This window comes from Carassius gibelio, chromosome B13, assembly GCF_023724105.1.
Source record: "Carassius gibelio isolate Cgi1373 ecotype wild population from Czech Republic chromosome B13, carGib1.2-hapl.c, whole genome shotgun sequence".
NCBI lineage: Eukaryota > Metazoa > Chordata > Actinopteri > Cypriniformes > Cyprinidae > Carassius > Carassius gibelio.
Genome location: NC_068408.1, coordinates 12,877,944 through 12,890,684, shown reverse-complemented (window position 1 = coordinate 12,890,684; position 12,741 = coordinate 12,877,944). Strand labels below are relative to the sequence as shown.

The following is a 12,741-nucleotide window of genomic DNA, read 5'->3' as shown; positions in this document are numbered from 1 at the left end:
TTCAAACCAAACTGTTCATATTGGTTTGTTACAGCAGACAGATGGACTATCTTCTACAGCCAACTGAATGCATTTTGTTCTACATCAGTGCGGTGGTTTTGTGTGTGTGGATGAGCACACATGAGCTGTCACGTATGGCCACAGGCACCAGCCCCAAAGGCATAAAGGTGCTGAACTGTTCTCTTCCTCCATTCCTTCATTTTTCACTCTTTTCCCTTCATCTCATCCCGGTCTCTCTGGGAACAGCGCGAGACAGAAGGTGACCATGCAGTGCTAACTCTGGCTCTCTTAAAGCTTAGTCGTCTTTCTGGAGTTACAAAGACCGTGAATATTCTTGACTCAGTGGAGCAGAAAATGGAGAGATTGCAGCTGGACTTTCAAAGGCCACTGCATTTTTTAATCTTCTCCACTGTGACCAACAATTCAAACCTCAACTGTACAACCACACATAGTTGAGACAGAAATGTCAAGAACATGGGGTAGTGGACTATTGGTGAGCCAAAAAAGAGGTGCACCTTGTTCTGAAAGCAAGGAAGATGTAATGTTAAAGGTAAATAACAAAATGCAACTAATCATGTAATGGCATATAGACAGGATAAACAACTATTAAAAAAGGAAAATAAATGCTAGCCATATCCATAACTGACTTTAAAGGCTGTACATCTAAACAAACTCTTCAGTATTTTGGTATAGTTTATCGGTCACTGTAATATGATTAATAACAATACAATACATTGCCTAATTTTTGTTCTGTGTGTTAGTGTGTTGGGAAAAACACACATCTGTTAATCGCATTTACAAATGATGACACTTTTAGGACACTAATATTTCTGTTTCTACTTCAGATTGGATAAGTCGCATTAAAAAAAGTTAAATAAAAAGACATCTGTGAACACATTCTACATTAATGTGCAGAGTTGCAATAAGTTTTTGGCAAACAAACAGCCTACAGTTAATGTAAACTATGTTACTAAATGGAAGAATTATTTATTCTGATTATTATTAATAATATATGGAACAGGTTTTCGAATATGTAATACTGCTGTTATTGCCATTTTATAAAATCAGTAGTTCCACAATGCTGACTACTTTTACCAATGACTTTGGTTTCTTCATTCAGGAAGGAGAAAAAAACAATGCACTTTTTAGGTACAACAGGGCTTTAATGAAGTAAATATTTATGAACACATTAAGCACTTTAAATTACATAAATTAAAAACAATGGACAAATAAAACTACTGATTTAAAGTTTTTGATTATAAACAATATATTTCACAATATAACAGTTGTTGGGCGCAATAAAGTTTTTTTTTTTTTACTGTGATTTGCTCATTGTGATTCTTTGATTAGTGGAGTTTTTCATCATGAATACCTCTTCTTACATGATTATTTAAAATTAAATAGATAATGAATGCTGATGGCTTCAAAAAAAAAAAAAAGCATCAATTAACAACCTTGTAAGCTCACAATAGGTTTGACTTTGAACTCAGTTCCTTCATGGAGAAAATGAAAGGGACACATACGGAACCTTGCTGCACACCATACTAAAACCATCTTGAAAATGCGATTTTAAAATCTTCTCTTAAAGCACCTCTGATACAGTTATTTAGTCATTTCATTTTGAGCATTCTACCATGAGTGTTACATTTTCAACGTGGCAAGTCAAACTAAAAATTACCAAAAACTGTTCATCTTTAGATTCACACCAATACCAGAATATTTAAGACAACCAGTTAACTAATCATTCAGGCAACCTATCAACTAGTTTTGCATGTAAAATCCTGAAGCAAAGTTAGTTGAGAATCACTTGTGCAGGACAACAGAGCATGAAGAATAAAAAGCTATGCAGAGAGTAAAAGAATAACAGAAAATCTGAGACACCACTGAAGAAAAAATGTAGCATGGTGCCCTCTCCGTGACTCCTTCTCCACTCTCACTCAGGGCCACCCAATCTCGTCCTCTTGCCTGTCAATCAAATACCTCCATTGTGCTCTCTGACAGCTAGATGACAATAATACACATTCCCACATGCAGCAAACTCTCTTTTCTCTCACACACGACACAGCAATTGTGAATGCCTTTTTTTCTGTGCTACGATCCCAGATGACCCCAAACTGTGCTTCAGGGGGAGAGGAAGGTGTGTGTGACTGCGTGTGGTTATGAAGTGTAGCCTGAAGGAAAGCAAGGTGTCTGAAGTGAGCGGTTGGTTACACAAGTACAAATGTAAGATGCCTGTTCAGGGCTTTTTTCCTTGTGCTTCAGAGTTGTGAATGTGCAATGTCGACTAGGCGCAAAATTTTAATTATTGCTGCTGTGGCTATTTCAGCACATCTAAGTGTTTGCTTGTTTGCTCAACATCTCTGCAGTACAGAGAGATGAAGTCAAGCCTGCAATATCTGTTACCCTACGTGTCCACTGGCGCGGAAGAAACCCGCTCGATACCACTCAAAGTACTAGAGATCAGATGCTCTGGGGGTTTGTCAGTAAAATGAACAGCAGTGTGGCTGTTTCTGTGTGGACTATGATTGCGTTCAATGCATGCTCAATAAAGTCATCGTATATTTGCTAGATTACAGCTGAAATAATGCCAATTTTCTGTATGGTGTTCATCTAATACAGGTTTTGATTTAGTTGTGGTATTCAGTACGAAATAAAGTCAAAATCACAAAATCTACACAGATTTGCCAAAAGAATGATTTTAAAAATGATTTTAAAAACAACAACAAAGTTCACAAAAATATTAGCATTATGGATTATATATTAATAAAAAGTAACATTAATATTAACGTTCAACATTGATAATGATTTTTGAGCAGCTCTTACATCAAAGCAATAATTTTAAAATGTATTAATAGAGAAAACTGTTATTTTAAATACCTTGATACCTTTTCACATTATGACCATTTTTACTGCATTATGATTGAAGTTTAGTAAGCATAGGAGTCTTCTTTCAAAAACCATGCAACTAACCTGTCCAACCTCAAAAAGTAAACTGATCCAGATGTTTAGTTAATAAAATCATGATTAATCTCCTCTTTTTTTGAAAGAAACTATAATAATCTGAAATTCCCAGCCCTACAACATCAGTGTAACAAATTGACCACATTCTACCCACAATGAAAATGTGCTAAGTGAATTTAGAATCTGAATTATATAATAATAATGATAGTAACAGAATCCACCAGAAATGTGCCTGTATCATTCTTATTTGCATAAAGTTTCTCAACTATCTGACATTCGGACCACCATCCAAACACAATCTCCCATGAGGTTTTTAAATTAAGATGAACTTAGAGATTCTAATTTTCTGCAAAGAGATGTATGAATATGCAAGACAAATTAAATTCCAGTGCTCAGGGTGTTTGATTTCACATGAGAGACAGGACTGGGATCTTCCTTATGGTCACTGAACACTGTCTGGCGTATGTGATTCTCAAAATCTCAGATTTGTTAAAAACACAAGAATTGAAATCAAGAAACAAAACAGCAAAAATATTTGTAAAGAATTTCCCTTATGGTCCAGCAACAGGCACCTGAAGTTCTTCAAACTAGTGTTGGGCGATATGGTCATTTTTCAAATCGTCATATCGTCATCCCGTCTGATCGACAGTACACGGTATTATCGTGCATGGGTGGAGCAAGAGAGAGACTCTTTGTTCTTGTCATAGCATAACTATTTGTTGTTTTAAACTGCGCAGGTGCGCGAAAGAGAACCTATGGAATCACAAATAATCAAAAAAATATGCTTTCAAACATACTGATAAAAGTGTATTTAAAAGAGCTAGTTTATATATAGTCGGATGTAACTGTCATATCGCGCGTCCTGTGACAAATCTGCCGCATCTGCGCATGGAAGTTATCAGTCTAAATGATCTGCAAAATCAGTCAACGGTGAAAATCAATAGTCGATTTCATTTAAAGTCCAGCAGTTTAACACTAATATTGGACATAAACGAACATGTCAAATATAAAGTATTCAAAACAGGTAAGTTGATATATTTGGAGTAAAGCTGAACTGAACTGATGCATCATTCATACAGTGCTCCGGACCGCGCGTTTGTGGATGGAGACTTTGTAACAGCCAAAACTATGTATTTTGCATGCATCACATCATAGTGCGGTGTGCATGAAAATAATAAGGCGGCAGAGCAAACTTATCATCCATAGTGGTTCTCACGTAGACCTTCTACGTCATCGCCACAAATATGTGTGTTACAAAATAAGTGATCAGTCTTTAAGAGAAGGACTATGTGAGAATCACAATGGATGATAAGTTCGCTCTGCCACCTTGTTATTATTTTGTCTTTGTTTGTAACGCCAAGAAAGAGTTAATCTCTCATGAATGAGATTGCGTTGTCGTGTACCAGCCATTAAATGTGTGGGATACCAACTCCTCGTTTTCTATCGCTTTCATTTCATCGATTTAACTAGTTATCCGAGTCAAATCATTACAACTTGTTTAGCGACAGGCTCTAATCCTCTTTTGCGCATTCGCGTACTGTGTGTGTGTGAGAGTGTGTGAAATAGCTGGGCAGTTTGATAGCCGAATTATAATAGGCCGCCTAATAAAAATAAAAATAATAGTTATTATTATAATCTAATACATTAATAGAAGAATGAGTCTAATGTCATCTTGATTATTGACAGAGAAATCTGCTTATGTCGATATCTCTGACTATCGTCGATACACGATACTATTGTCTATCTGCACAACCCTACTCCAAACAGAATGTCTTCAACTGATTCATAAACATAGCAATCATTAAAAAGGGTAATGTCTCCAGTCTATTTGGTCAGTAATGAGGTCAATTACCTTCTCAAAAACTGCTGGCTTGTTCCCTTTATCGGTGTCTTTTTCCCTCTTCTTCTCCTCCTTTTTCTTCTCTCTCTCCTTCTGTGTCAGAATAAGGAAAATAAGATTATGAAAAAAAAACACACTTAAGAGTTAGCACACACACAAGAAATTGAAGAATGTTGAGTCAGCTACAAGTCTGAGGTGTCTTTAGGGCACAAGGCTTGCAGTTTTGCCGTGAGACCTGTACTTTGACAGCTTAAATATGGCTACCACAGCTTAAAACACACACACACACACAAATGCACTACATATAGGTTTCTTCAACTATGGGCACACTGCGGAAGAATTCTGTCAAGAATTCATTTTTTCTTTTCTTTAAGATTAAGAGGGTAATATATAACATGCCTATTGTTGAAAAAAAACACACACATACAGTTTTGCAAAGGCCTTTAAAGGGCACCTATTATGCAAAACCCACTTTCACATGGTGTTTGGACATAAATGTGTGTTGCCAGTGTGTGAACAAAACCACCCAACAGTAATAAAAATTCACCCACACTCATTTTAAAATTTCCATTAAACCAAATCAGTCTCACTAGTCCTGCTATTTAGATTTTCTAAGCAATGTGACATCACATTGCATAGGGCCGGGCGACTGCGGCTGATTGAAAGCCCTGCATTATCATAGTTTCCACCCTCAGCAGTTGTACGCTGTCCTTCATGGTCTCTGCTCTCGAGCAGCTGTAATGTCAACAATTTCTCATACGTAATCCTGGTGTTGTGTTTGGATATAAGACTGAACATAGAGTTTGCATTTTCTCCCAACATCTGAGCCACTGAAGATGCAATGGATTACTTCTATCTTTCAAGCAGGGTATATAAAGGAATAGAGAAGTTAAATTGAACACCTTTTAAGACTTTAAGACTCTTTCCATACATTAAGACCTAATCGCCACTCCAAGTTTCAAATCAGTGACACTAACTTATATTTACTACTATATATTGATTGTAACAAAGCACAGCTAAACAGACTTATTTTGAGACAACTCCTTATCAATACAACACAATTCAGAAAGGGGGAACGAAGCACAAGGAATTAATTGAGTGACTAAGCAATGCAACCCAAGAAACAAGAATTAGGCCAATAAACAAAACATCTGACAAAACTCTGAGTAGGAAAAATAAAGCTCTCAGAGCTAAATGGGGAATGAGTTCACACAGTATATTCAAAATATGTATTTGTAACATCAACTCTTATAACGGTCTTCAAACCATAGCCATTTTGTGGAACACTTCTCATGACAAACATCTCGACTGTCCTGTAATTACGGATTGCTTGATTTGATGCAGACTTAGTAATACAATCAGCTCTGAATGATCATGGAAGGTAAAAGAATAATCACAAAAGGAAAGCAATTACCATGTCCCAAATATAAAAATTTCATTTCCATTCCTAAAACACATTTTACAGTCAGACACTTTAATGCACATGTATCATTAACACAGCTCAAATGCTTCCTACTAGTGTGGCCCAAAACATTTAGCATAGATTTATTACAGGTAGAATGCAAAATGTTTCAGTGCAAGCATTTCAACCAAATGTAATTTATGCAACATTTAAAACCTTTAACCCACTGGGGAAAATCGTCCCATGGCAACGATTTAAAAGCAGCCCAGTTTCATGGTAAAAAAACAACAACAACAACCCTGCATCTAAAATGTGCTTGAACGCGAAACTGAGACTGTGAGCGCTCCTTCAAAGGAATTTGAACACTGACATACTGACAATGGCATCCTGATGCGCGAAAATTATATACAATATTAAAATGTTTGCCCTGTGGACACCCTGGCATGGTAATGCACCTCAGAATCGACCTAAATAAGTTTTGCCAACAAATTTAACTCACCCCGCTATTGGGTTAATAACTTAGTACTCAGAAGCTAGATTGTTAACTGTCTTTATTGAAAGAACTGGCAATGAATAGAAAATAACGCTTGGCACAACTGCTATTGTTCTGTAGCATATGCAGCTAAATTATCTAAGATAAATTGGAAGTTTATTCTTCAACCAATCTGCGAGCTTGAATAGTGGAAGCATAGTTACAGTTTAATATTTAGTTTTAGTTATTTGATTATATGAAATAATGTTAATATGTTATGACTTAGACATTTTTACATATATTAACAATATTATTAGTTATTTGAATAGTAATTGGTGGCCCACAGGTTGAAAATCACTGATGTATAGATTTCATTAATAATCACTACTATAAAGATGATAACTATAAAGATGTTTTTAGCATTTCATTCTATAACCTACTTGTTATACATTGTGTATTAGTGTTAAAATACAACTGTTTTTGACAACGTTGATAATGTTTCTGACAGATAATATCATAATTTTTTTTCCCATTAGCCTTACCGAAAGTGCCCACCTGCGCCCTCACTCAAGACTTGTCCACCCCTGCAGCATCTTGCTGTAATCATTTTCATACCACGGACGACAGGCAATAAACATTCTTACAAACAATCTAAACTTGATTATACATGCAGGCATTCATATGAGGAGGTTTAAACAGCAAATGAGTCATTCAGAAAACAAATTTGATTTTTGAACATGAACAATTTACCAAGGTCCGGACCTCAGTGACCTCATAGCTGGCTACGGGCCTGGTGCTACACCCTATTCAGGACACAGGACAGGAATATGCAGCTCATTTGCATTTAAAGTGATACAAACCGAAACAGCTCTCTTTTAGACACACCTCAAAAATGGCATTTTCCAGACATTATATTAAATGATCTGGGGGGCATTTTGTGCTAAAACTTTGCACATTCTGGGGACACCCATGACCAATATTGCATCTTGTAAAAAGGGGCATGATAGGTGCCCTTTAACAAAGTGGAACATTTAAAACTCCCATCACTATGGCAAAGCCAAACAAATGCATCATAAAGGACTGGCCTTGATATCGAGCAATCAGTTCTCCTTTTCTCTCAGCGCAAATCAATTCCTACTGCAAAAACGCTGAGCGAGAGGCTGGTTCAGGTGTGGGAGTGAGGGATCAGAGTGTGTTTTCTGCAGTGGTGGTGGGGTGTCTGACTGGCACTATGATTACCAGCAGACGGAACAAATGGAGAACAGGCCTGGAGGAGAGGTGCGGATTGGCCGTTTGGAGCTCTTTATGGGAACATTGATTATTCTATTTCCACTCTGCATGCTGACAGAGCTGTGCTATCGATTCCTTTCCTCAGCAGAGCACAGAGCAAAAAAGACTCCACACATACACTCAAACACAACCACAACACTTTTCAACGATGAATGTAAACCCATCAGTGTGACTTCTATAGGTTCTCTCTCCCTGCACCTTCTTTGGTTTAAATTAACGTTCTTAAAGGCGGTTTAATAATCTGTTGCCAAAACTGTCAATAGTCAGACAGACAACCATTTTACCCACTTCATTTTACAAACACACTTCATTTTACAAATAGATTATGCATGAAATAAATTACATGAAATAATTATATACAATTTATAATACTGCTACTAATAATAGACTTGACCAGACTTGACCAAAGATGCCAGTTGTCCAACTTGACCAGACATGTGCTTGTCTAGCACTAACCAGCATGAACCCAGCTTCAGTCGCATGGACATTTGTGCCGATGCAGAGATTGCATAACACATTATATCACTGAAAATTGATTCAGTGATTGATTAACAGCACACAGAGGTCTGTCCCAATTTCCATACTACTTTGATAGAGATGTGAAAGTGCATTTGGCGTATGTATTAAGACGTGATAAACTACTTCCTCATAAAATCGCATCTTGATTGTGCACAGTAAAGGGGTTAACCTTTTTTCCCTGATCATAGCTAAACAGGGACTAAAGGCCACATAACCCCTATTTTGATTGCATTTCACATTTAATTTTTATAGATGGAAATGTAGCAGCAATGGTTTGCAATTTGGACGTGTGGCATATTTTTAACATAATAGTATTTTAAATGGAATCATTCTGAACTAGCATACTATTTAGGAAGGAAAGTATGCAAATTGGGATGCAGCCTAGAGAATGCACAGCACAGCACCAAGCACAGAGCACAGAGAAGCACAGTGCTACAGTACCTCCAGTTTACTTTTCTCAGCTGCTTGCGAAGAAGGGGATGATACTGAGGGCAAAGCAGCATCAGAGGACTTCTGCAGGGGCAGAGGAGAGAAAGAGAGAGAGAGGATGAGAGGGTAAAAGAGAGGAATTGAAATAGAATGAGGAAGAGATAAAGAGGGGGTGTGGAGGAAAAAAGTGGAAGAGAAATCAGAATTAATAGGCTGCAGCGATCACTATACAGTGAATAATTATTCAGCCTGTGGGAAACTGGGAAAAGCAACATTTATATCATGATAAGTTCACACACACACACACACACACACACACACACACACACATATCAAACACTGCAAAAACACAATTTTATAAATCAGTATTCCTGCCGGCTTTTTAGTAAAAAATATTTAAACATTGTTAAAACAAATCCACTTGTGAAGCAAAATTGCTTAAGATAGTAAAACTAGTCTTCAGAGAAAATATCAAGAATTAAGTTTAATTTTTGTTAGCCCATTGGCATTATTTTCTCATGAAAACTGAAGTAAAATTATGCATAAAAAGCAAAACATTTTCTCGCCAAAGGGGTAAGAACTTTTTCAAGATATATATATATATATATATATATATATATATATATATATATATATATATAGAAATAACTACTTCTCAAAGTGAATATATCCTGTTTAAAAGGATGCATAGATATTTTAAAAGTAAAAAAAGACAAAAATTGGTTGCAAAAATGTACACATCAGTAAGAGGACCCATGTATCTTGGTTTAGTTGCAATATCGGCAGTCACATCTATCATCAAGGATACATTTGGTGGGTAAAAATAGCCCAGACTTCTCCAGATGTTCCAGACGATATAAGAAGTGAGACCATCTGCCGAATCTGTAGTCAAGAGTTTGTCGATCTGCATGGCCAATGCTGCCTCAAATCAATAGAATTAACTCCCAAGTGTAGACACCTCAAATAACTGCATCAATCAGATGGTGATGTTTGAAAAGCTTGCATATATACACCTTTACATATGTGTATATAAAAGCTCAGCCAAGTTCAATAGTATGGATTTATATTTTACATTTCATTAAAGTGGTTATATGATGCGATTTACATTTTTCCTTTCTCTTTGGAGTGTTAAATGTTCTTGTTGCATGAAGAAGATATGTAAAGTTGAAAATACTAAAGTCTCAAATCCAAAGAGATATTCTTTATCAAAGTTAAGCCTCTGCCACACCCCCTTATAACGGCTCATTCAAACACACCCCCACATGTCTACGTCACTATTTGAAAATATTTGCATAATGCCGCCCAAATGTTCATGCAAAGAAAAAAGGCATGGTTTCAGTAACCACAGTTAGTGTTGAAGCAGACATGTCAGGGAGATGCTGTATGTATCTAGCTGAAAGCAAAAGCACTTACTGTGCGTTCACACCGCCGGCGTCGAGAGCGTCAAAGTGGCCAGAAGTCATTCATTTTCAATGTAAGCCGGCGTCGAGCAGCAGCAAGGAGCGACGTATCTTGGCCGTTGAGATCGTCGAGGAGAGTTGAAATCAAGGCAAGTTTATGGTAATGAGCTATGACGCGGTTGGGCAGCAACCAATCGGAACGTAGAAGTCCACCGCTTGAGAGGATTCCAGAGAACGCAGCTCCGACCATTAGTTCCCAAGCAGAATAAAGGACAGGTTGATTATTGCTGTTTAGCGTTTATATTAATCTATGATGTGTCCCTGTTTGCGTACAGGGACATAAAAAATTAATTAAAAGTGATACATGGACCAAGGTGTCTGAGATTGTTCATTTTAAGTAAAGGATCCTAATATCTCGTCCACAACAATATTTAATGAGGTTAACTTATAACGTTACCCTCCTTGTGGTTAGTCTGCACGAGATCAACAAGCTTGTTTGCTTTGCGGCCGCTTTAAATACAAAATAAGCATTCGATCTACGTCAGAGCGTCTGAGCGCTCACAAATCTTTCTGCAGCATTGGGAGCAGAGCAGGAAGACCGATTTTTGACGCTCTGAACGCCGGCGGTGTGAACGCACAGTTAGGCATTTAGGAATCATTAAGAATACTTACAACAGAACAGCAATGTATTTTATGGACAACCATTTTGCGAACCTAGGAGAGGAGGAACTTTTGACTTTGCTACAACAAACTGGTGCTTCTGAATCAGCTACTGTATGTATGTTTTGTTATTAAGGTATTTGCTGTTGAATGTTTAAAATGCGGAGTTGTCAGTCACGCAACTCTGTTCCACTTTCATGGCTTGAACTGACGGTAAAATTAAGGACATTATTAACTGGCTTTACATTTATTTTGAAAGATGAAGCTCGCGATTATGAAAAGGGGATTAACATTTCCGACGAGTGCTTGCCGTGTTCGGCCAATCACAATGCACTGGGTCAGTTGGCCAATCAGAGCAGACTGCGCTTGTCTGAAGGAGGGACTTTGTAGAAAACGATACGTCTGAGAGAGGCGGGGCATACAATAATGTACAGTATTTGAAAAACAATGTGTTTTTTGAACATTAAAAAGCATGTCAACATATTCGGTTACAACGAAAAAAGCATCATATGACCCCTTTAAGAATTTTATTATTGGAGGGTAGAAGGGCATCGTTTGTGATATGACAAAACACCTAAAGAGGTTTAAAATACTGCTTGCATAAAGGACTGCACAACTATGATGAAAAAAAAAAATATTTTTATTTTGAAAAGCTATTGTGATTTGAACAGGGATATGAAAACCATTCAAAATCCCATATTGCCGCAGTCTAGTTATCAAAGCAAAAAAGAACAAAAAGGCATAGCAGCTGATGTTCAACAAGGTGTGTGAGAGCTGCAAGCTAACAAGTGATGCCTTTTGACTCGTAATTAAGTCATGTTTTGAGTCCACTTTAGTGTTTTATTGATTGCAACAGCAGCTTCAGTGTGCAATCCTGAAGATGGAATGCTGAAAATACAGTTCCTCTCTAATTATGCACAAATTTCCCATGATTAATGCTGTGTGAAATACCAAAACACTGTATTGGTTGAGGAAAAAAACTCCATATGTGCTGTCAGCATGAATATTATTCCCTGCAATGTACAAACAAATAAGCACTGCAGAGACAGACACGTACACATATGAACAAATATGTAGATGTACAGGTCTGTGATACTTGTTAAAGACAAAATAAAAACTCCTTCACTGTAAATGTGAAGTTAAAAATGACTGATTACGTTATTTCATCACCCGTTCTGAATACAGTGACCAAAAAGGTAATTCAAAGGCCCCTGTTATATCTACCATGCATTGGATGATACAGTTCAAGTCACAACAGTGACCCTTATTTTCTTTTTGTCGTCTTTTTCCTTTTCCCTAAATGTGTTTAGTTTGTTTAGGAAGATTTTATTGCCTCCGGGGCCCCTTCAGTGTCCCACAATGTTTCTTTCTCTTGGTGCAGGAAAGAGAAGAAGGGAGGGCATGGAGGGGTCAGGGCCAAGGTTTTTACTCCATTTCTGCATCATCACGTAAGTGACAGCTCAATTCCTACCAGACAGAGAAAAAAAAGACAGACAGACAGAGAGAAAGAAGGCAAAGAGGAAGATATGGAGGAATAGAATAAAAAGCAGCATGGGTGAGCAAGCAAAAGGAATATAGAGTGTTCAATTCAAGTTAAGCTCAACTGACAGCATTGGTGGCATTAAGTTGATTACCAAAATGAATTTTGACTTGACCTTGTCCTTCCTTCTTCTAGACACCTTCTTGTCTATGTTGGGATTTTTTTATTTGTAAAGTATTTTTATGATACATTGTTTCAATAAAATATTGATAGTTTAATGGCAGAAGT

General features: G+C 37.1%; 1 protein-coding gene across 1 annotated transcript in view; it reads right to left on the bottom strand.

Moving 5' to 3' along the window:
• The window catches only part of LOC127970462 (stromal membrane-associated protein 1-like), an 83,463-nt gene that overhangs the window by 54,447 nt on the left and 16,275 nt on the right, over positions 1 to 12,741 (bottom strand). Inside the window, exons 8-9 of the mRNA XM_052573049.1 lie at positions 8,926 to 8,997; positions 4,814 to 4,894 (exon numbers count right to left, since the gene is read on the bottom strand). Coding sequence (XP_052429009.1) covers positions 4,814 to 4,894; positions 8,926 to 8,997 — 153 coding nt within the window. The remainder of the gene's footprint in view (positions 1 to 4,813; positions 4,895 to 8,925; positions 8,998 to 12,741) is intronic.